The following is a 25861-nucleotide window of genomic DNA, read 5'->3' on the forward strand; positions in this document are numbered from 1 at the left end:
ATTTTCCAAAATTCAGTAAAACTTAAAAATACTGCGTAGCCATTTTCAACTTACCAGTGGCGCGTACTTCTAGCTTTCGTTGTAACAAAGTGATAGACGCTTGGTAGTGTAGGGACAAGACGAAACGGGACGAGCATTTACATACAAATATTGAGTGACTGCGTGCCAGAAAATTTTAATCCAGGCAAAGATGCTAGGAGAAAAAGAAAGGAAGATGTATTGTTACAGTTGTGCAGTTAGTCCATTTGCAACAAAGCGCACTCGTTTTCCGCCAGCTTCAGCGGCGACCAGTAAGCAGCGGAGATTTTCATAAATCACTTCGTCTGCCCGTTTCTATATTATTGTTTGACAGTTATGTGCAAAGAAAAAATGACGGTAATGTCCTCGTTTTTATAGGTATGTGCAATGACGCCAGCTGTAAGATCGCACAAGAGTTAATCACCAAGAACAGAGGAAAGAACCAGCCAGCATTTCCAATTTTGAATTTTCAACCAGTGTCGGCTAGGAAAGAAAACCTTGTTCATTTAGCAGCAGGTAGCTCACGTCGAAAGCGGCACCCGTGGACGTCGCGATCAATGAGTTCTCCCGCCTAAACCCATCCCACTTCAAATTCAAGTTTCAAATTCAAGTTTATTCGACATCGCGCCATGGCAGCCGCTCCAGAAGCGTAGGCCGCGAAGTTTGCTCTTTCGCAACTCCGACGGCCGCTGTGTGGTGGAAATACAGTGCAGTGTGCGGTCGACGTTGGTCGCGGCAGCCTGCAGGTCACCCAGCCGCAGTGGTTGTTCCGCTTAACGCAGGCTAACTCTAGTGCGACAGCCTGAACAATAGCGTTTATTTCGTCCGTCAAAACGCCGCGGACAACTGCCGTCCGAAGGAATTTTGCCATGTCCCGTCGGAACCAACATGGCGAAAGAAATCCGCTGAAGGGCGCCCTCTCGACGCGCCGTCCCGCGTTAAATCTGGCGGAACATTAGGCGGCGGCGGTTGCACGGTGTGGCGCAACCTACGAGGTCTGGATCAGAGCTGGTGGCGGGCGGGTTGAGTGGGGGAGGAGTGCGCAGAGAGGAGAAGGACAGGGTCCGCGCCAGGAGTTGGGAACCGGAGTTCGCACGCGCAACAGCCCCGGTTCGCGGCTGCCAAGAGCAGGCCCGTTCTAGCGTCGACGAGGTCTGAGTAGACGGACGACGACTGTCGACGGTTTCGTCGAAGAGAAGGAGAGGGGCCGCTCTACTGCCCGTTCAAAACCCGCAGCCATGCTGTCGTACAAGCCGGGCGACCTGATCGTCTCTTCGACGCCGTTCGCATATGTGGTAGACCCGCTGAATGGAGCCGGCAGGGTGTGCGATTACTGCTTCAAGAGGTGAGTGGCGCGCGCATCATGTCAGTCGCGACGGGCCGACGAAATCGAAGCTGTATAGAACGCAAGATGCCGTAGGATTACCGCCGTGTCTGCCGCTGCAGAAAGCGGAAGCAGAGAAGTGCAAGTGTTCGTCCGACAGAAGGCACAACGATCCACTTTCTTAGCAAACGAGATTTATTTTTCTGCTTTGACGTCAAGCCCCCGCGGCGTGTGCCTCTAGACATGCGCCGCCGTAGCAGACGACAACGGATTTCGCGGTTTTAGATTCAGTTTCGATCAGCATACGCTGCTCTACGCTTTAAGGGTTTGACAGCCACTGTTTATTAAATACCCCTGTTATACCCCTGCTCGAGACTCAGATGAGAGTCATATCCATGTACCAATGAAGTGAATACAGCCTTTTCTACTTTTTTTCATCCTCACTATGCCCGGCTTCGTCGTCGTTTCCTAATTCCTGCGGTGAAGGCCCACCTGACCCGGTCGAGATTATATCAGCAGTGCAAAAAACATGGACCAAGAAAGACACAAGTACACAGGACGGGCACAAACTTCCAACTGTATTCTATAAGCCATTACAGACGCTTACAAATGCTCGACATCAACATGTGCCACGCAAGTTTCCTCAGAGTATCGTTCTTGCCGTTAACAAGAAAAGTTTGAGAGCCCTGGAACTATCAATTGTCAAAGCACTAAGACCAGTCAAATCGCACTTGTCGATTTAAAACGTGCGTGCACACCATCTCCGAAAATAACCTAAGCAAAGGAAAACCGGCAAGTGTGGAAAGAAATGCCAGCCAACAGACACCCAAACTAAAATTGACAGATTGCAGGAAACAGTTACGAAGAAATGCTCGATTGTACTACACCCATAACCACGATCAATGTTTATCCTCTTCCATCCAAGAAACAAAGTTCTGTCTTCGTCAAGGACACTGATGGCATGCTAACGCATCTTTTTGTGCACCTGTTAATGCAATAAGCCTAACAAACTTTCCAGTTTATCTTCCATTTTTTTTATAATCGTGTTTTCGAATACTGTACCCTGTAGTTCCTGCAATGTATACCTAAATAGTCATCTACGTACCTGAGTGCCTGTAGTACCGCGGTATCGAAAAGACTACCGTTCAAACGGTGGTCCACTGAAGCAAGAAAAATATCGCTGAGAATAGGCGCGAGAATTCTGTGAGCTTATGTATATTATTATCTGCCGTTAAATTTATGCATAAAGGGAAGGCACGGCAACGTTGCGTATACCTAGAAAACGTCGCACTTTCGTCCGAAAGGTAGCGATAGCAAAGTACTGGGCAACTACACGAAGTTCAGTTCGTAGTTTTATTGACCATAAACTGCAGTAAACACTTGCTTACTAATTAAATTAACAGTTATCTGTTTGCGTGAACAGACAAAAATGAACAAATATCACTCGACCGCGAGCACTCGTTGTCCAACGCTGCACGGCATGATGAAGAGCGCCGGCCTCGGGGAGTGAAAAACACTACTTCGTGCTGCCTATTGCTTCAACACATCTCCGAATTTTGAGTTTACGCTACCTCCGGCCCTAGGTACGCTGGAAAAGACAGCGCATTGAAGCGATCAGCCATCTCGGCTAGCCCAGCTTTTGTACCCGCCGCAGATTGCCTTGAAGATAGGGTGCGCGGGCTGCGTAAGCGCTCAGCAGCGCGGACAGTCCTGCGCAGCCATGGTCGGGGTAGAGGAGGAGACACGCGCTTCGTGCCTCCCCCCTCCCCCCCAGCGCGCGCGCTTGATCATGTTACCATGTTCTCAATCCCTCCCTGCCCCCCACCCTCCCCCTCTTTTTTTGCGCGCTATTATTGAGCTCAGGGAGGTCGACGCGTGATCAAGCCACCATCCTTCTCGTCTCACCCTCGCACGCTTTCCCTCGCACTCACACCATACGGCGCGCGAGCCACGATGGGATCTTATCGCAGTTCGACTTTATATGGAACCTCACGGCGTCACCGACGGTGAAAATTCGCGTGAAGTACGCATATAATTGCTATCAAAATAATAAAGCGTTGAACAACTTTGACATGCGCTCTATCGTTCAAGTCGTAGTTCATGAAACGTTTAATGTGTTTTGATCCCGCCCTTTCTTGCGATTCAGCGTTTCTATATAAGAAGGGAAACAGTTATATGTATTTGGCAAAACGGTACATTGTTTAGAACCACAGCCAAGGATTTTTACATACACCTCTCCCCGGCGAAGTTTCAGTCGTTCACTCTTACAGCGCTAAGCACCGCTGTATACGCAGCTATAAGGTTCGAATCCAGCATAGGCGCATTTGTCTCTTCGAGTGCAAGCTATTTGTAAAGGACAACTTTGCATCAGCTGCGCCCTAAAAGAGATGTTAACGTCTCTTAAGGAACTTCAGAAACATGTGAAAGGAACCGACGCCACTACAACAGTGTGTTGTTTCATTGATCATTCATTCCTTGCCAGCCTGCTTCTCGCTTTCCCTTTCCTGTTTAGAGTATATATGTTTTCATTAATAATAATAATAATAATAATAATAATAATAATAATAATAATAATAGTAATAATAATAATAGCTCCAACAATCATCGAACTCACTGTTCAGAGTCAGGATCAGAAGTGGTTTTCTTTAAGCATAAAATGAATTACAAAAATTTGTGTATACAGAAGGAGGTCCCATAGTCAGGGACTGAATCGGGATCTCCTATGGTAGTGAATGCAGAAATATTAATTAAAGTAGCAAACACCAGTAGCGAAATCAAACAATAAAATACATCGCAGACAAAAAAAGAAAAGAAGCAAACAAAGGAACCAAAAGCCAATTTAGATAGGGTAAAAGCAAAGGTAATTCAACACTCCTAAGCAGTTGTCGGGTGGTTACAGGGTGAAAATACTTAAATTATACGAAAAAAGAATACATAAAGAAGTCGCATTGATTTTCAGCACTGTAAAAGAATCCCTGATGAGATACTTCATCAAGGAAAGGTTGTGGACAGGTAGGTATGATAGGGAGCGGGACAACAAAAAGAAATAACCACGATTATGCAGAATATGGCATGGGTGTGAGGAAAGCTTTCAGTTCTTTTTTTGAATATGCCAATTGATTGAGAGCTGATTGCCGGTGGTATGGTATTCCAGAGACGGATTCCGGTGAAGTGTGCCGGTTGTTTTCCATAGTTCGTATGAACAGTAGGTAAAATTAAATTCTGAATATGTGCAAACCTTGTCAAGTTAGTATTCAATAAATTGGATTGAGGTATGATGAACACAGGAAGCTGATTGTGGATTTCCTTGAATAATAATATACCTAGCTTGCATTTTAAAGTGTTATCAACCATTAGGATGTTGTTGGCATGTAAGAGTGCTTTCGCGTCACTGCGATAGGGACTAGGGGTAAGTATTCTAATGGATTGATTTTGTAAATTTTGAAGGGAGACAAGTGGCTGCTGTAGGTATTGCCCCAAGATGTGATACAGTAATTAATATGGGAATGAATAAAAGCGTAGTATAACGAAAGTAATGTAGGTTGAGAAAAGATATCGCGAGATTGAATTAAAACACGTATGCCTTAAGCCATTTTTCTTCGCAGGTGAGCAACATGCGAGTGAAATTTCAAGTGACGGCCCAGTTGAATTCCCAAAAACGCAGCCTCTTCATCTGCTTCATTTGCAATTTGATTTAAAAATACCGGAGGGATATAATTATGTACATGTTGGTGAGAGGGAAACACAACGAACTTTGTTTTAGTGGGATTAATTTGCAATTTATGGAAGCACCAAGCCGCCAAGCTTGACAGGTCATTATTTAGTTTGTGTGTCAGAGATTGGAGGCATTTATCAGTTTTAACAATGGTTGTGTCATCTGCATAAAGTAAGCATTCTGAAGTAGTAAGAGAAGTTGGCAAATCATTTATATAAATTATGAAAAGAAGTTGGCCGAGAATAGAACCTTGGGGTACTCTTATATTTGTTACTTTAGTACTAGATTTATAACCTAACAGACTAACAACCAGACTTCTGTTGAGTAAGTAATCTTTTATTAACGAGAGTGTGGGACCAGTTATTGCCTATTGTGTCAAGCTTCATAAAAAGAATGTGGTGGTTGATAGTGTCGAATGCTTTGGTGAAATCTACAAATACAGAACCTGCGCAGTAGCAACCATCAATTGCTTTCTTTAGCTTTTCGGTTAAAGATAACAAAGCGAGGTCAGTGGAATATGCTTCACGAAAACCAAATTGGGAAGGTGATAGAATCTGAAATTTATTGAGGTATTTCTTAAGGCGAATTTCAAGTAATTTTTCAAATATTTTACTGAAAAATGTAGTATGCAAATTGGTCGATGGTTGGATATAAGCGTGCAGTCACCTTTTTTAAAAACGGGAACGACTTTACTTCTCTTCAGTACTACAGGAAAAATGCCAGATTTGAAAGCCAGGTTGATAATGGTTGCCAGAATATCAGAAACAGCATGCGCAATCATTTTCATGTGGGTTGGGTGAATACCATCAAGATCAGCACTTGCTGTTTTCTGGTTGCGAATGACGTCATGAACTTCATGAGATGTTGCCGAAAATAAGAAGGATTGTGGTACACGACAAAGGGGAAGATGATAGTCAGCATTGGGGTTGACGTCAGAGTGAAAAAAGAAGTTACTGAAGGCCTCAGCAATCTCTAACGGGCTGTCGTACGTATCGTTGTTGTACTGAATAGTATTTATGCTAGATTGCCTTCGTTCCTGTTCAAGAATGTGTTAACGATTTCCCATTTTTTCTTAACATTTGCGCCAGCATCTTCAATTTTTCGCTCATAATAGATCCTTTTTGCATTTTTCAGCCGTAATATAAGAGTGGTGCAAAATTTTTCGTAACGTGCAAATATAGTTTTAGATTAAAAGACTTTCGTTTTGTTTTTCTATAAAGCTTCTCTTTGGCTCTCAGCTATTTCAATAATTTTTCAGTAATACAAGGGTTCTGAGGACTAGCGTATAATTTGTTACATTTACAAACCTGCGTATGACTTTGAATGAGGGACAAAAGAAAAATGGATGAAAACAAAGAATAGGCAATTTGTGGACCATCTAAGGGTATTGCTGAGGGCCAGTTAGTGCGCATAACGGCATCAATGAACGATTCCTTGTCTAAAACATGCATGGCGAAGGATTTGCAAGTTGGGGTAGCGTTAAAGCTGAAGCGCAAAAAAATCGGGTAATGATCAGTGATGTCGACATTAAGAACCCCTGCATCCGGTGCTGGTGATAGATTAGAAAGTGCATGATCAATTAGGGTGCTTCCACCATTAATGCAGCGAGTGAGAAGGGAGATTAAAAATTCGTATCTGAAACTATGAAAGACACTGGAATATTTCAAAGATTTAGGGGAAGATAGGTCAAGTAAATTAATGTTGAAATCACCCATAATCACTACATTTGTGCATTCAAGGGCTAATGTATGTAATGCTTTGTGGAAAGCTTCGCAGAAATTAATGACCGACAAGGATGGGGAACGATAAATGCATCCAAAGAGAAACTCTTGTTGTATAATTTGAGAAAATCATGGTTGAATTCTACCCAGACACTTTCGCAGTCAGTATACATTTAACTCAATGTCATGTCGTCATTTACAGTACGTGTTAGAATTGATATTAATAGCTACACACCTCCATGATTGCTGCTTGCTCTATTGGAGTATTCAGACTTGTATGAAGGGAGACAAAACAGATTTTTGTCGTCGTCGCAAAGCCAGGTTTCAGAAATACTGACAAGTGAAAAAGGATTGTTAAGAGCCGAGAGAAGATGCTGTATGTCGTTAAAAAGTTTACGGATACTTCTTGCGTTAAAATGAATAGCAGAGTGGGAGACAGGCGAAAGAAAGCTGTTGAGTTCGCCTATTGAGAAGTAGGTAGCCATAACTGGATGGACTTAATTACAACAGAGGGAGAATTTCAAATTGAACGTGGTCTGCTAACAGATTTTGGATAGGTCTGCTTCGCAAGTAATGCGGAGCACCTTGCTCCCTGGAGTCCTCCTGGCTTTGATTTGATAGTTGTCAGTCCATAAGAACTTCCAGTTGTTCGTCTTTTTTAGGGAGAGTGCCTGAGAAAAAAGTACTTTGTTTTCGGGTGTGAGGTAGTCGTTAATGTAGACAGGGCTATTGGCGGATCCAGACAATGTCTCCGAGGGCGCTATTCTGGACATTCCGCCATTTTCTTCGATGCGTGACGTAGACGCGACGCGAATAAAATGGCGCTGATGGCCCCATTTTGCTTTCGTAACATGACGCCAACTTGACATTTTGCCTAATAAACTGAAATGAAGGCACTGAACGTAAGGTACTCGGTAAAGCAAAAGTTTTCCTCCGCAGTAAAAATAAAGAAGCTAGTTCAAAGCGCGTTATTCCGTCGAAAACGCTTATCGCTTCCGTCGTCTTCTTTATTAACAAGGATGTGTGTCCCCGGCAAATAGAATCAGTTATCGTATGTTGGCGCCAATGCGCTTGTTTTCTTCCTTGAGTCAACAGTGGTGATGCGCGCACGTTCTAGGCCACGTTATCGCTATCTCGCGAAACGTAAGGGACTCAGCCCGACTCGGCTGGCTGAGGAAGGCCGAATATCACCGATAGCGTTGCACGCTCCAGAGGTATCCGCTTGAGCGACGCAAGCGCCGGCACTGCCATCTCTTGTTGCGCGTTAGGAAACTTCAAGGCGCCGCCTTACGTGCATTCCTTTTTATAAATTAAAAAGACGCCGTTGTCATAAATTTTGATTGTGCGAAAAGGCATTAATCTTGATTACAATACAAGCGCGGCAGGGAAAAGTGGACAACGTTGCAGAAAGTTTGCTACGTTCAACCAATATTATTTCGTATAAATGCGTTCTTATAAAATATGATGGCCCAAAACACAACTGCCAACACCACCCGAGAGCGATGCAAATACTATGAGCACGCGTTATGAACAAAAGATTTTCATGGCGCCAAACGACGGAGAAAATGTGGCGATACGCATTACACTCGGTCGCCATTGCATATGGCTGCTCATTAGCATAATTCGCGCGGCTCGTCGCACCACACATTATGGCGGAAAATCTCTGCAATGGCGGCCCAGTGCAACGTCACGCAACGTCAAATTGACGTTTACAAAACGGCCCTTCCTGTGACGCTCCCCACAGCATATTCCTTCAGCCAATCAGCCAGCTAGCTGGCATGGCGCATATCTTGGGTCACCACCACATATTCGCGAAATTGCAGATGCATTGTACTGGCTTCTGTACGCTACCGCTCACATTCTTTTTGAAGCACCAACGTCGAAAACAGCTGCCAAGGACCAAAAAAATGTATTAGTCCATAAAATTTGCAGCTCCACGTCACGTTTCGTCATCTTGATGAAAACGCAAAGTTGCGGTTTGCAAAACTTCCGTTTCCCGGCACAAATTTCAAGGAACGTGAGCTCTCCACACCCAATCAGAGAGTCAACATGGCGGATAATGGCGGCCGTGCAGCTGCCATGCGTGTCGAGAATAAAGCCCCTAGGCACAGTTTAGCCTTCCGAACCTTGCTCACGAAATCAGCTTTTTTCTTTCGGGAGCAGAAACGATCGAGCAAGCAGATTTTTTTGTACCAGATTTCACGGTCGCAACACGGTGAACAATGTCAAGATCAGAGGGCGCCAGTTTGCACGCAATCCTATCACCTATAGTCTGCATGATTGCTGCGCAGTCTTCCTCTTCCGTTACCGGGATTCCCTTGATCTGGACGTTGTTAATCCGTGAATATTACACGCCGTGGTTGCTCAGTGGCTATGGTGTTGGGCTGCTGAGCACGAGGTCGCGGGATCGAATCCCGGCCACGGCGGCCGCATTTCGATGGGGGCGAAATGAGAAAACACCCGTGTGCTTAGATTTAGGTGCACGTTAAAGAACCCCAGGTGGTCGAAACTTCCGGAATCCTCCACTACGGCGTGCCTCATTATCAGAATGGCACGTAGAACCCCATAATTGCAATCCGTGAATATTGCTCAATTTGCGCGACTTTATGAGATAGCGCCGCATTTTATGCTTTCAATGTCTTGTTCTCCGCAATCAGAGAGGCGTTATCCTGTCGCAAGCTTTCCACGAGGTCATATGTGCTCAGTGCTGGCTACCAGCTCATTGATTTGTTTTTTTTTTATATCAGAGAAGTTCACACTAGAAAGCTGTGCTTTGACCATGAACTTGTTAAAGATAGCGTCAACCAAATCATCAGGGCACTCGTCGAGTCTGGCTTCAAGCTCAATAACTTTTTTGTTCAGCTCAGCAACACTAGGCATTGCGCAGAATTCAACTAAGTGGTACAGATATGCGCAACACAATCAATCGTAACAAGCGACTACCAAACAATATGGCAGCAACGACAGTGCAACGAAAACGCAGAGAGCCTGTCAGTTGTACTAACCTGCACAGTAAAAAGTCGTGCGTAAGGCCAGCAACGTTTAGTTAACGTATAGTTGTGGCCCTAAGCAGCCTCAAACAAAGTGAATCAGTCAATAGCAGTAACGCTCAAGGTTCAACACCTCAAGTTCCGACGATGTAGCTTGTATGTCCTCGTCGTCAGCCGACGAAGGCGGAAGGCAAGTGAACGAACCGCTAAAGACCGCGGCAAAGCACGCAATGGTGAAAAAGATGAGCTTCGCCGCGTAGGAGGCTTTTGTCACGCAGCCAACACTGCGCAGAACAGCCTGATGTTCAAGGTGAGTGAGCGAAGCGCGGCATCGCCGCTGGAGTTCCGTCACGTTCGTTCCTTCCGCTCGCGAAAGACTGACGGCCTCCTGTTGCATGCACCATGCACTTCCCCCAGAATACGCGCCAGCTGCCTCTGCAGTGGGCGCGCGCTTGTTTACTTATAGTGTACGCGAAAAGCCGCGTGAGCGGTGATTTTTTCTCTTGCTTGGCACGACGTCTGACAGCGGAGCTTCGTTCCTCGCCTGCACCACGTATCTCGTCTCCTTATCTAATTGCAACCGCCCTTGCACCCTTTTCTTGTGGTAGGTCAAAGAAGTGACTAGAGGTGGTTCTACATTACGTCTAAAATAGACGCTGACTGATGTCCGCTTGCGTTGCTCGAACACATAATGTGCGCAACATGACTGCTCCGTTACCGTCCTTTCGACGCGCATGCCAAGTGGGTTGGCTTCTTGAATCGTAGAGATTCGCAGAACAGAGAAAAGTTGCGGGACAAAAAAAAGAAGGGACATATTTCGTATTGCTTTTTTCGTAATACTAAAGCGTGTATAATAAAACAGGTGCATTTTACTGCAAGGGGAAATTAGCGTGATAATGGAGACAGGCAGATGGTGTCAGGGGGTGTACGTCAAGAACGTCTGCGGAGGCCACATTTCCGCATTCATTGCTCCGGCTCCGTACGGTGACCTTGCAGCCGTGTGTCTGCAAGTGCCACACTCCGCACAGCGAATTGTGAACATTACAGCGCAGTATTCATTTTAGAATGTGAACTGTAAAACCCGGATACCTTCAGCTGGCTTTTCTCTCGTGTGTGAGTGCGTCGATACTGTTCTCAGCTGTTTCCATGTGCTTGCCTGGTGCCTGAGAGACATGGCGGTCTACTATGCCGTCCATGAAATGGAGTAATGCTACGTTTTTTGTGCTTGTCTCTAAGTATGCAAGGGTACTCTCACAGCGTCCCTGAACGTAAGTATATTATAGGACGGGCACCAGTATCACATACAGTATACGTTGATATGATCTCGACCGGGTGAGGTGGGTCTTCACCGCAGGAATCAGGAAACGACGACGAAGCCGGGCGTGGTGATGATGAAAAAAAAAAATATGCAGATCCCACGCACTGTGGGAATCGATGTAAGCGAAGCTTTCCGTGCTGGATGCTTTGATTGACGATAATTAGCGGTGATGTTGACTGCTAAATCTTAATTTCTTCAATGTTTAGGCTAACACGAGAGTGGTGAGTTGATGTTAAACGTTACCTTGCGTGCACCACTGCTGTTTGTCTGCGTAGTACACAGGACACACAGGGAGAGGTGTTTGCTTGAGGCGCTGTTGTGCGCCATGTTTTATAACCTCGGAGAGGGTTGAGCGTTGTCATTTTCTCACATGGCACATCGCATTGTGGCAGAAGTATTAAATATGAATTGGATTTATGGGGCTGTACGTGCCAAAACCACACTCTGATTATGAGGCAAGCCGTAGTGGGGGACTCCGAGTTAATTTTGAGACCGTGATGTTCTTTAACGTGTCCCAAAATCTAAGTGCCCCTACGTTTTCTATTTCGCCCCGTCGAATGCGGCTGCCGCGATTGGAATCAAGTCCATGACCTCTAGCATTGCCATAGCCGCAAAGCTAACGCGCCGGGCACAGAAGTGTTGATTTCACGGTCGACCGCTTCCGTAGTGTCGCCTGGCCTCTGCGGCATGCGCTTTAATTAATGCGGCTCTGCTTCTGCCCGCCCTCCGTAAGTTGCCCGCTTGACATATGTGCATGGCGTTTATTTTTCAGAAATAGCAGCAACGTACTGTACCGTACCTTGAACTCCAGCTTATCCTTTTTCTGCGCCCCCGCTGTTTCCCTGCATTCTAACGTCACCTCCCCCCTCTCTTGTACGGGAACTGCCTCTTCTTCTCCCTCTCCTTCTTCTCCTCTTCTCTACAGTTCTATCTGCGTCCCCTCTGGCCTCGCATGTTAGTAGAAAGGGAAGCGCTGCAGTTGCAATGCTTATGAGGGGAGTCACGGATAATTACAGCTGTCAAGCGGCTAATGATGGCGACGGCCAGGGAGCTCCAAAGGGCATTGTGCACATTCGACGCGGTGGGGTGAAACCGAGTTTCTCCCGTCGCGTTTCCTTGCTTACTCGCTCCTGTCATCTATATACACGCTCTGAACCACCCCTCGACGCGGTGTGCGCGACAGCAGCAGCCCGCAGCAGCAATGGGAAAGTCGAAGGAAGAGGCAAAGAAAGCTTTGCTTCAAAAAGTAAAAAAGGTTGTATTCACTTCATTGGTACATGGATGTGACTTTCATCTGAGTCTCGGGCGGTTCTTAATAACACGTGGGCCAGCACAGCCTTAAATAACCTCTGGCGGTCCTGTCGTCGTCGCAGTCTTCTTCCGGAGCCTGTCTTTCCCTTTTGCCCATCCTTGGTGTCAGCTCGGAGAAAAGGGGTGACGTCGTCTTGACCTTTGGTTTCTGCTTCGATCCTTTTGTGTCAGCTCAGGGAAGAGCGTGACGTCGTCTTGACCTCCGGTTTCTTCTTCTATCCTTCTGTGTCAGCTCGGGTAAAAGCGTGACGTCGTCTTGTTCGGTTTCTGCTTCTATCCGTTTGTGTCAGCTCGTGGAGAACGAGGTGGCGTCGATTCGGAGAAGAGGGCAATTATGTTGACGTGGGGAAGCCCGTTTGAATGCTTCTCACACCTTACAGGTCGATCATAACAACGTACTTGACACCGCAAGGCTGATGCTGAGGTGTCGCCGGGTGGTGTCTTGCTCCTCTTCGCTGTGCAAACGTGGTCATCGATTATAATTTGCCTGCTTCATACCTGCTTCATGCCTGAAACGTCATGCCTGCTTTGAGGCGGTGTATGCGTGCTGATTGGCCATGATGTCCTCTTGTGAGGGCTGAGCCAGTTTTTGCCTTGTGATCCAAGACTTGAGTCTCAGAAGCGATTCCGTTGGGTAGGGCATCGCGAGGCAGATTAGAGTGTTTTAGTTTGGCGTTTTCGCGCTCCGCTCAGCAACTAAGCGGAGCGGAAGCGCAAATGCGCATGCGCCCTCCGCTTAGCCGCAAGCGGGCTAGCGGGCTAGCGGAGCGACAAACACGGTTGAGCGGAGCGGGCTGCGCAGCAGGTTGGCTAGCGTTGGCGTCGGGAAGGATTGGATTGGATGCAGAAAGCAAGCTCGCTGGCTATCACGTGGCGTTCCCCAAGACGGCGCTTTATTTTCCACTGGATAAAATGGACCAGTAACGCATTACAAGCGCACGTACGTCTACATACTTAATGGACAAATAAGTCATATATATACGTTTTACCTTATAAAAGTGATCAATGGGTGTTCTTATTTTCTTTCATTAACCTAAATTTGGCCAGAGGGCGCTGCAACTACAAAAGGGCGCTGCTACTTTAAAAAGCATTGTTTGGATTTTGTGGCGAATGGACGTGCTTTTCAGGGCTCCGTGGCGGCGACGAAATCATAAGTTTTTCTGTATGCTTTGAGCTTGCTTCTGTTTTTTTATTTGCTGATTTTTTTGCCTTTAAATTGTAATTGGGAGGTTTTCTTTTTCTTTCCTTTTTTTGTCTCGTAGTTCGGGTGCGCGGGTGTGCTTGGTGTACATTTGTTTTGCAGGATGGTTAGAGAGTGCTTTCATGCCACGTGCAGCCGGGTGGAACGTTGAGTGTTTGTAGTCTTTAAATGGTAGCTTGGAAGGGGCAAGACAAATAGCTATTAGTTGTTTTACTGTGCGTGTTTTGGTAGGAAAGTGAGAGCGTGGCTGCGTGGTTGAGCGCGTGCGAGAGCGTGTCATACCTTCGGTCTCCGCGGCATTGATTGTTTTGAAAACAGTGGTGAGAGTTGGTTTGCGACATTTAGAGGATTTGGATCCTGTGCATATCGGTCTTTGCTAAATGGCACGCGCTCTGCATTGATATAGTATTATAGTATTTGCATCAGTAGTAGCATTATTATAGTATTGTCGTATTTGCAAAAAGCCGTGCAATACATGGCGAGAAAGACGGTAAAGCAAGCAGTGCGTGGGGGGTCCCTCAAGGCAGATGAGGAGACAGAGGAGAATGGAGAGTGCATCGAATCAACCGGCACACAATGTGATGTCGATATTAGGCTGCAGAAAATGGAGGCTCTCCAGGAAGAGCTTCTCAAACAGGTGCAAGAGCTCAAAAATGAGCTAAACGGGGAGTGTGATGCACGGAAGGTAGTTGAAAACAGACTTGAAGCAGCCGAGGAAAAGCTGAACAGGGCCGCCATTGTGAACGAGTATGTGCGTGACAATGGAACGCAGACCCCGACGCGACAGGCGAGAAGGGTCAGCGAAATACGTGGAATGCATGCAGCGTGATGAAGGATTAGCTGGAAAGAGCGGCACCTACCTTGAGGCCGCCACGCGGAAAAAGCAGGAGCCCAGGGGACAATGCCCCTTGTCGAGTCCGAATCACGCGGAAAAGGACAAAGGGAAGCAGGACGAGGTAGGAGAGAGTGAAAAGGTGATTATCGCTGCCGACTCAAACCTGGCTGGGTGCTCAAAAGCAATTGTGGAGAAGGTGAAAGGCGACAAAATAGTGGCGGTAGGGACATTTCCAGGGCGGACATTGGGTTCTGTCATGGAGCGAGCAAAAGAAAAGCTCGCGGAATATGCCGACGTGCGCAACCTTGACATAGTAGCAGGTGGGCTAAATGACGTCCTAAACCGGAAAGGGCCAGGACTAGCCCAGCGCTTGGCGAAGGGGGTGGACGACTTGCGCGAGCTATCCCCTCAGGTGCAGATCGTGGTGTGCACGGTGCCGGAGGTGCCTGTACGTGACAGTCACGTACAAATAGCCGTAATGGCTTCTAATGAGGCAATATGGAAAATGAGCCGAGAGAAAGGCTTCGAGGTTGTCGAAGTAAACAGGGAAGTGAGAAGTTGTGGTGGTTTTAAACGAGACGGGATCCACTTCAATTACAGGCTGGCACGAGAAATGGGCTGGCGACTTGGTGGTCGCGCTGTTGCTTTTTTAGGGGGCCCGCGGGCGCTCAGGAGGTCAGAGCAGATAGTAATGAAGAAGGTCCGCTAGGGGAACATCACAAGATCATCGCCGTCGATAACAGAAAAAGGAGGAAAGCAAGAAAAAGAGCTCGCCATGCAATAGGCTATACATAAACATGCAGGGCGGCAGAAGAAAGGAAAAGTGGGCAGAGATTGAGGAGCAGTTACACAGAGAACAAATAGGGCTGTATGCGGTTACAGAAACGCACCTTAGAGACTCAGAAGAGCCGCCAGTTATTGAGAATTATGTTTGGGAAGGGCGCAACAGAACTAAGTCGGAAAGAAAGGGAGGGGGAGTCGGAATGCTCATCCATCAGGGAGCCAAATGGAAAAGAGTAAATTCACAATGTCAAGCGCATCTTTGGTTATCAGGTACAATGAGTGGGAAAGAAACTTGGCTGGGCGTTACGTATTTGTGTACCGGAAAAAATTGCACAGAGAAGAATAAAGAGTTAGTGGAATGCATAAGCGCTGATATTAAGCGCTTCGGGAATGGTGCTGAAATTGTCCTATTAGGTGACATGAATGCCCACATACAGGATTTAGATGGCTGTACCGACAATAACGGGAAGTCAATGCTAGACCTTTGTGAGAAACATAACCTCGTTATCGTGAACACAGGGCCTAAGTGTGAAGGGCAGATCACGTGGGAAGTGGGAAACCGGCAATCAACCATTGATTACTGCCTGATAACAGAAGGTATTCATGATAAGTTGAGAGAAATGGTTACTGATGAGGAAGGGCATAGCAGCATAGGGAGTGACCATAAACGCATCATTTTAAAAATTGGATATGTAGCTGGGAAAGAGAGCAAGGAGAGCAACATGGCCAGTCCAAATTTGAACGCTGAACAAATAGCAAATATAGTCACTAGAGTTGAGGAAGAACTTCGCAAATGGCCAAGTAAAGAATGGGAATATGGTGAGCTTCTAAGTGTAATAACGACAGAAATACGGAAAGAGAAACAACATGTTCATTGCAAAGGAAAAAAGAAACCGAAAAGCTGGTGGAACAAGGAGATACGAGAAGCGATCGCCGAACGACAGAAAGCATCTCGAGAGCACAGGCAGGCAAAGAAGGCGCAGTTGCCGCAGGATGAAGTAACCACTAAATGGGAAATATACCGAAAGAAAAAGTCTACGGTTCAAATACTGGTGCAAGGAAAATTAAAAGGTGAAAGTGAACGTTGGTTGTCAGAAATACGTGAGAAAAAGAAGGCCGCACCTAGAATATTTTGGAACCACATAAAATTATTAGGCAGGAAGTCAACAACAATACAACAACATATCCTAGACGAAGATGAAAACAGACTGGAAGGAGAAGCGGCAATAAATTACATCCGAAAAGTAACAGTCGAATTTTTCCAAGGCAATGACGAGGTTGTACTTGAAGAAAAAAAGAGCATGAAAGAGACCCAAGTGGAAAAGGAGCTGGTGCTGACAACTTTAAACTGGAAGAAAGCGGAAGAGAAAAGTCCTAAGCGCACAGCCACAGGGCTAGACGAGGTTCCCGTTAGGCTGATAAATGAACTAGGACCAAAAAGTAAGGAAGCTCTGGTGAAAGCAGTGGAAAAATCTTTAAAAGATAGACGAATACCAGACAGTTGGCGACAAAGTAGAATGAATTTAATTTATAGAGGTAAGGGGGAGAAAGACAGAATTCACTCGTATAGACCGTTGACCATTACATCGGTAATATACAGGCTAGCAATGCAGGCAATCAAATTAAAGCTTCAAGCATGGGCAGAGAATAATGGCATTTTGGGAGAGCTTCAGAATGGCTTCAGAAGAGGTAGGCGTTTGGATGATAACTTGTTTTTTCTTACTCAGTGTATTGAAATATCAAAAGCAGAAAGCAGACCGTTGTATGTGGCCTTTTTAGACATTACAGGAGCCTATGACAACGTAGACCGCAACATTTTGTGGGATATTCTGGAAGGGGAAGGCTTAGGTGACGATTGTCTACAGCTTTTGAGAGAGATTTACCTAGAAAATACCGTTTGCGTTGAATGGGAACGGATGAGAAGCGAGGAGAAAGTTCATATCAACAAGGAACTGAGGCAGGGGTGCCGTTTATCCCCGCTGCTGTTTATGATGTACATGGTGAGGATGGAGAGGGCGCTAGAAGGAAGTAATATCGGGTTTAATCTCTCATACAAACAGGCGGGTGCACTAGTAGAGCAGCAGCTCCCAGGTTTATTTTATGCGGATGACATTGTGTTGCTAGCTAACAAACAAAGTGATTTGCAACGTCTGGCTAATATCTGTGGACAGGAAGGCAACAATTTAGGTTTGAAATTTAGTGTTAGAAAATCAGGTGTTACGGTATTCAATGAAAACAGTGAACAGACAGTGGAGATACAGGGCCAGGAAATACCTCGGGTAACAGAATATAAATACCTTGGTATATGGATAAACGAAGGCAATAGATATATGGAAACACAGGAGAAAAAACATAACAGTAAAGGGGAAGAGAAATGCAGCCATAATGAAGCACAGAGCGCTATCTGGATACAATAGGTACGAGGTCCTCCGAGGTATGTGGAAAGTTGTAATGGTTCCAGGACTTACGTTTGGAAATGCAGTTGTTTGCTTTAAATCAGGGGTACAATCAGGACTCGACAGGAACCAAAGGTTAGTGGGTCGCCTCGCATTGGGTGCTCACGGGAAGACTACAAATGAAGCTTTGCAGGGTGATATGGGCTGGACTAGTTTTGAAGTGAGGGAAGCTTGCAGTAAAATTGAGTATGAAGAACGGCTGAGGAATATGGAAGAAAGTAAATGGGCTGGGAGGGTGTTCAGGTACAGGAAAAACATTGATTCACAGTGGAGGAAAAGAACTAGGAAGTTTACCAGCAAGTATGCGGCCTGTAGGGTGGGCAACACAGCAACAAAGACGGTGAAGCGGAAAGTCAGAGAGGCTGAAATAATCTCATGGGTGGCGGCAATGGGAAAGAAACCTGCCATGAGTAACTACTTAAGAGGAAAAAACGAAATCAGGAAAGAAACCATTTATGATAACTCAAAGGGAAGCTCATTATTTTTCGAAGCGAGATCGGGATGCCTTAGAACACGAACCTATAAAGCGAGATATAAGAACGAAGAAGAAGCATGTGCTTGCTGCGGTAAAGCTAGGGAAACGACGGAGCATGTTTTATTAGAATGTGAAGACGTCTACCCAGCGCTCGATTTAGGCACCACTGGCCTCCTTGAAGCGCTTGGGTTCAGCAGGAGCAGTGGTAAAGCAAACATGTCTGTAATAGAAATTAGTAACAGGCGATTGGAGGATTGGTGGAAGAAAAGTAGGGAAACGACAAAAGACGGAGACGTACAAAAGCACAGCTCACAATAGTGGATCAGAAAGTTTGGGCGTGGTAGTTCATAGTGTTTTTTTTTTCTTTTTTCATTGTTTAACCTATAGGTAGGATATTAGGCAGTATAATATCAAGAGCTTGGTGGCGCAACCCACCGCCCCGTTCGAAAGGGGACGCTCATAACATCCATCCATCCATCCGTCCGCTCCGCTACGCTAAACGTACAACTAAACCGTGAAAATCGCCCGCCGCTCCGCTGTGGCTTAGCCGGGCGACTCAGAGCGGAGCGTACCTTAAAGACGCTCAACTAAAGCACTCTATTCACGCTGACTCTTCCGCTTTCTGTTTGAGTAACTCGTGCTTCTGCTCGGAGTCCAGGTAGGGTGGTCGCGTCCATCGGGGAGCCAGTAGATAGCTTATAGACCTGCGTCTAGCAGAATGCTTGATACTTTTGCCTGCCTCACCGTGCCCCTGCGAAACGGTAGAGCAAGAAGAGGCTGTCTATAGATGCATAAATGTCTTGTTGGAATTTATTGTGGCGCAGCTAAAATTTGGGTTCTTTTCTTTCTTTCTCAAGATGGTAGGTTATCCGCGTAAAGGCTGACTTGCTTGCAGCGTGCAAAGTGCTGAGGATGTTGGCATGGTTTCCCTGGTTTAGGAATTGCGGACACCACAATCTGGTTCTACTTAATAGAAATTTCGGGTGGCATCGATACCTTCTTGACAGCTTTACGAAATCTACGCAGAAGGTATCACGCTTAAGTCTACTTTTGGTTTGTTGCACGGTTATGTATTCTTATGGTGGCATGCCATGACCTCAAAAAAGGGGTGTTAAGATTAACACACTTAAGGAACGGTGTTAGAAATATGGGAACAAAATGAAAAAAAATATGGTGCTCCGCATAGTTTTCATATCTTATACTTCACATTACTACGTATACTTCAATCAAAGAGCAAATAATTCATCTATATAGGTTACCGAAGAAATACAGGGATCCGAATTCAGGAACTTCGCATGGAAGCCAAACGCTCTAATACCGCTCCGCCATACAGCAGACACCTTGCAGCTTTTCAGAATGATGTTGGTATATGTACACCCGGCCACAAAAGTTTACAGACCGCGGGATCTCAGAAAACGTTAAATTACTGAACAACCTGTAGTAGTAGCCTGTGAGACTGTACACGAAAATGTTGTTAGCATATTCTAGTCGAGGCCCTAAATGCAAATACCAGGGTACGTTGTGAGGCTGCGGAGATATTCAGGTTTTTCTCAGATTTCATGGTGGCCAGGTGTACACATAATTCGTCCCGAAACTTGCGTGATGCTTTATTGCAACTTCTGCGCTGCCCGAGCCCAGCAACACATTTGATAATAAGTCAAACGTCTTTATAACGAAGCTCTTGCGACCTCCACAATCCTTCGTTATACAGGTCACTTTATTGTATAGATCGGATACTGTGCCGCTTGCATTAGAGCAGCCATATAGTATGAGCACGCTCAGCAAACTGAAACTTTTATTTAACACGAATTCAAGAGGTAGCTAAACAAGTAGCTGATTTACTTATTCACAATTGATCCAATGGAATGTGCAACTGCAACCGACCGAACGGCATCACTGCTCACGTTATGCACCGCGGTGAAACCAGAGAGCGACACAAGGTGCAGTATATACAGAGCGCCCTATGTCACCTGTTTGCCTCCCTTGTTAAAATTGTTTCGTCGACAGGCTCTCTATCACCGCTACCTTCGCCTCCTTCCTCACCAGGATGATTTCGACAAAGCACGTTATGGTGTTTCTATGCCATAGATACCGCAGAGTCCGGACTCTGCCGCGCGGTCGTCGTGCTGGCTGCAGCGCTCTCTCTACGCGCACCGCAGCTATGGAGGATAGCGGTGGCGTCACTACGTGCGTTCGTTGTAATGTAACGAATCAGCCGTCCGCTATACGCCTGAATCCTTCGTCGTACAGACAATTTTGCTGTAGTGTAGACTTCGCTATAGAGGCGTTCACACTACATATGAAACATAGGAATGCGGCTGCGGGACATACGGCGACCTTCGTTATACAGATCATTTCATTGTAAAGGCGTAAAGGGTGTGTGTAGAGGCCTGCAAACTGGTCGTATTAAGTTGCCGGAAGCGCGACGTCGTTGCATGTAATTACATTTCAGTGTTCTTTGTTCTGTCGGAGTAGTAATGCAGCCTGGAATATTAAGTGCGGCTATTAAAAAAACAGAAATAAAAAGGAAAAGAAATAACAACTAGCCTTAAGGCTAGTTTTTATTTTTTTATAAAGGGCGGACATACAAAAATATCCCGTAATGTGATTGTTATTTATCATACAAAGTAGTTATTTTAAAGAGAAAAAAGCAGCTTTCCCATCATCAAGCTGCTTCATTCCATAAGAAATTTAGCATTAGAACGCATCTTGCATTGGTAAAAATACAATCGTTACGCTTTTTTCTTATAGGGTGAACATAAACACCCTGCATACGGTGTGTGTAAAGGATGGAACAACATGTGTTGATTTTGAAACATCTATTCAGCAACCTTATGGGTGTTACCCTTTTTATTGTTTTTTTCCCTCGCATACACCTCTATTTTGGGTATTATGAGTATGCACTAGTGCAAAGTGAATGTAATGGAGGGCGTAAAGACAAAAAAGAACTCTCTTTTAGCACCATTGCGCCATAGCACCATTGCACCATTTTTAACCATGGCGAGTTCAGCGTTTTTCACTGCGTACGCTGCACGGCAGCTAACTCAAGCTGGCGAGTCCGCGTGGCACGGAGTATAGAATTGACTTAGCCCGACCTGCTTGCCTGTTGCATTCAAGTAAACGCGGTGTCGGGACGGCAGTTCGCAGGCAGCAACATACTCGTTATGTTGCCGCGTCCCGCTTTCTCCCCTGTGAAACAAATTAAGGGGACTGAAAACCAATTTTAAGGTGCCCGTTTTTTTATTTTTGTGCAATGGAACGTTTACTGCTCTAAATGTCCAATCATATAGTTATAACGCCGAAAACGCCGTGGAACATTTTTTTTTCATAATTTTCCGATCTGCATTGAGGATGCAGTCGTGCTCACAAAACATGTCGGAAACAGGGATATGGGAGCGCGATAGCGATTATACGCCGGCATTGGTGGGTCGCCGACGACACGTGCGGCTCTAGATGTAAGAAAGTCATACTTTGTTTGTCAAGCCGATGTTCCTGTTGTTCATGTTTTATGAAGCGCCGAGTTATTTTTTACAATAATAGCTGGTGTCCGAATGTACACCCCCCCCCCCCGCCCCCCGCCCCGCAGGGGCGTCTGCGTCAGCAGGCGTTTGGTGCGTGGCGACACCACGTACCCGAGCACATGGGGGTTGGACCCTCCCGCGTCTAACCGCACGCGGCTTAGCCGTGTCTGGGGAAAGGGGGATCCTGGGGGTTGAGCCGATGCCGGGTGTTTGGACCTTTAAGGCCCCCCGGCGGAGGCAACACACCTCTTCGGCCTCTGCTTCACATAGACGGCACCCCCGGACTGACCCACCTGGGGGAAATCGGTAGTTGCCTTTTCCTTTCTCTTTCTCCCTCCAACCTTCGTCTTTCTCTCACTTTCAATCTTCCCTGTCCTCTCTTTATTTTCGTGTTACTTCCGGCTTCGTAGGCAGTGAGGGTTAACCTTGTACACTATATCCAGTCTTCGGTATATGTATTCGGTTATAGCGGGGTTGCACCGCTGGCGTGCGCAGAACTGAATATTGCCGTCCTGTGTCGTCCCCTGGTTAGGCTCCATGGTGGGCGGCGGCCATCCCTGCCGAAAACACCATACTTCTAATGGCCACTTCTTTTCCCCGACTACCTGATTACCCTCAGAAATGAGGGCGCACCGAAGATATTTTCCAATTTCTTGGAAACAAACCGCCAAACTTCCCCCGATTCCATGTAATTCATTCAAACAAACCTGAAAAGACCATGAGAATGATTTCTCCTTTCCTCGTGTCTAAGTATCTCACTGAAACTCTTGGTACAGGCTACAAAACATCGAAAATGGCTAGCGGCGATCTCCTTTTGGAACTCCGCGATCCGAAACAGTTTTAAAATCTTCCTAGAGTTGAGTCATTTAGGGAAATCCCAGTAACAGTAACCCCACACCGAACTATGAACACCACCCGTGGTGTTGTTTCTGACGACGATTTGATGGAGCTCACAGAAGCCGAACTGTTGGAAGGCTGGAGTGAGCAAAACGTGACCAATGTTAAAAGAATCATGCTAAGGCGCGACGGGAAGGAGATAAAAACCAAGTATCTTGTACTGACTTTCTCCTCAAGCATTCTGCCTGAGACACTCGAGGCCGGCTATGTAATGTTACGGGTCAGGCCGTATGTTCCAAATCCTCTGCGCTGCTTCAAATGCCAGCGTTTAGGCCACAGATCCCAGAACTGCCGAGGCCGGCAGACATATGCAATGTAGTTCCCGTGACCATGCCTCTGAAACATGCGAAAACGCTCCACACTGCGTGAATTGTGATGGCGAGCATGCCGCATACTCGCGGTCATGCCCGTCTTGGAAGAAAGAAAAAGAAATAGTCACAATAAAAGTAAAGCAAAACATGTCATTCAAAGAGGCACGCAGGCGGGTTGCATACCTTCCTAAGACCAGCTTTGCCGAAGTGACGCGTCAGGGGGCAGCGTCACAACGGCCTCCGGCGGCTGTTCGACCCACAAGCAGTGAGTCGGCAGTTACGCCATCTGCCCCCGCGGCGGTTGCAGCTAGCGCTGCTCCGTCAACCCAGCAGAAGGGACCATCGACCCGAAGGTGGGCGCAGCCGAGGCTGCCCCAACCTCCCCGGCCCCTTCCAGCGCTGGCAACAGCCGGCGCAGCCAAATCCCTCAGGGAGCCCCATCGACCTCCGGGCTGGTGGGTGCAGGGGTCTTGCCCTCCAAGGCAGGACTCTCCCTGGTAACTTCTCACTCGCAAGAGCACGTGTCCGGCGCCTCACTAGAGGCAATGGGCACTACACCTGTCCTCAAGGCGCACCAAACGCCTAAGGAGCGGCGAGGCTCCCTCGAAGGCCTCAGAAAGGGCAAAACCCCGATTACAGGGCCTCGAAAGAGCTCTGTAATCTAAGGCATCATTTCCGTTTCCGTACACACAGCACTCATTTACTTTAAATCATCATCATCATCATCATTAGCCTAGTTACGCCCACTGCAGGGCAAAGGCCTCTCCCATACTTCTCCAACTACCCCGGTCATGTACTAATTGTGGCCATGTCCCTGCAAACGTCTTAATGTCATCCGCCCACCTAACTTTCTACCGCCCCCTACTACGCTTCCCTTCCCTTGGAATCCAGTCCGTAACCCTTAATGACCATCGGTTATCTTCCTTCCTCATTACATGTCCGGCCCATGCCCATTTCTTTTTCTTGATTTCAGCTGAGATGTCATTGACCCGCGTTTGTTCCCTCACCCAATCTGCTCTTTTCTTATCCCTTAACGTTACACCCATCATTCTTCTTTCCATAGCTCGTTGCGTCGTCCTCAATTTCAGCAGAACCCTTTTCGTAAGCCTCCAGGTTTCTGCCCCATATGTGAGTACTGGTAACACACAGCTGTTATACACTTTCCTCTTGAGGGATAGTGGCAACCTGCTGTTCATGATTTGAGAATGCCTGCCAAACGCACCCCAGCCCATTCTTATTCTTCTGGTTATTTCAGTCTCATGATCCGGATCCGTGGTCACTACCTGTCCTAAGTAGATGTATTCCCTTACCACCTCCAGTGCCTCGCTACCTATTGTAAACTGCTGTTCTCTTCCGAGACTGTTAAACATTACTTTAGTTTTCTGCAGATTAATTTTCAGACCCACCCTTCTGCTTTGCCTCTCCAGGTCAGTGAGCATGCATTGCAATTGGTCTCCTGAGTTACTAAGCAAGGCAATATCATCAGCGAATCGCAAGTTGCTAAGGTATTCTCCATCAACTTTTATCCCCAATTCTTCCTACTCCAGGTCTCTGAATACCTCCTGTAAACATGCTGTGAATAGCATTGGGGAGATCGCATCTCCCTGTCTGACGCCTTTCTTTATTGGGATTTTGTTGCTTTCTTTCTGGAGGACTACGGTGGTTGTGGAGCCGCTATACATATCTTCCAGTATTTTTACGTATGGCTCATATACACCCTGATTCCGTAATGCCTCCATGACTGCTGAGGTTTCGACTGAATCAAACGCTTTCTCGTAGTCAATGAAAGCTATATATAAGGGTTGGTTATATTCTGCACATTTCTCTATCACTTGGTTGATAGTGTGAATATGGTCTATTGTTGAGTAGCCTTTACGGAACCCTGCCTGGTCCTTTGGTTGACAGAAGTCTAAGGTGTTCCTGATTCTATTTGCGATTACCTTAGTAAATACTTTGTAGGCAACGGACAGTAAACTGATCGGTCTATAATTTTTCAAGTCATTGGCGTCCCCTTTCTTATGGATTAGGATTATGTTAGCGTTCTTCCAAGATTCCGGTACGTTCGAGGTCATGAGGCATTGTGTATATAGGGCGGCCAATCTTTCTAGGACAGTGTTCCCACCATCCTTCAACAAATCTGCTGTTACCTGATCCTCCCCAGCTGCCTTCCCCCTTTGCATAGCTCCTAAGGCTTTCTTTACTTCTTCTGGCGTTACCTGTGGGGCATTTCGAATTCCTCTAGGCTATTCTCTCTTCCACTATCGTTGTGAGTGCCACTGGTACTGTATAAATCTCTATAGAACTCCTCCGCCACTTGAACTATCTCATCCATATTAGTAACGATATTGCCGGCTTTGTCTCTTAACGCACACATCTGATGCTTGCCTATTCCTAGTTTCTTCTTCACTGCTTTTAGGCTTCCTCCGTTCCTGAGAGCCTGTTCAATTCTATCCATATTATAGTTCCTTATGTCCGCTGTCTTACGCTTGTTGATTAACTTCGAAAGTTCTGCCAGTTCTATTCTAGCTGTAGGGTTATAGGCTTTCATACATTGGCGTTTCTTGATCAGATCTTTCGTCTCCTGCGATAGCTTACTGGTTTCCTGTCTAACGGCGTTACCACCGACTTCTATTGCGCACTTCATAATGATGCCCATAAGATTGTCGTTCATATTGCTTCAACACTAATGTCCTCTTCCTGAGTTAAAGCCGAATACCTGTTCTGTAGCTTGATCCGGAATTCCTCTAGTTTCCCTCTTACCGCTAACTCATTGATTGGCTTCTTATGTACCAGTTTCTTCCGTTCCCTCCTCAAGTCAAGGCTAATTCGAGTTCTTACCATCCTATGGTCACTGCAGCGCACCTTGCCGAGCACGTCTACATCTTGTATGATGCCAGGGTTCGCGCAGAGTATGAAGTCGATTTCATTTCTAGTCTCACCATTCGGGCTCCTCCACGTCCACTTTCGGCTAACCCGCTTGCGGAA

The 25861-nt window shown here is 46.4% G+C and overlaps 1 protein-coding gene across 1 annotated transcript in view; it reads left to right on the top strand.

Moving 5' to 3' along the window:
* Positions 1–1109: 1109 nt before the first annotated feature.
* The window catches only part of LOC126548226 (histone-lysine N-methyltransferase SMYD3-like), a 59272-nt gene continuing 34520 nt past the window's right edge, over positions 1110–25861 (top strand). The window contains exon 1 of the mRNA XM_050196371.3: positions 1110–1363. Coding sequence (XP_050052328.1) covers positions 1257–1363 — 107 coding nt within the window. The 5' untranslated portion in view covers positions 1110–1256. The remainder of the gene's footprint in view (positions 1364–25861) is intronic.

This window comes from Dermacentor andersoni, chromosome 1, assembly GCF_023375885.2.
Source record: "Dermacentor andersoni chromosome 1, qqDerAnde1_hic_scaffold, whole genome shotgun sequence".
Taxonomy (NCBI): Eukaryota; Metazoa; Arthropoda; class Arachnida; order Ixodida; family Ixodidae; genus Dermacentor; species Dermacentor andersoni.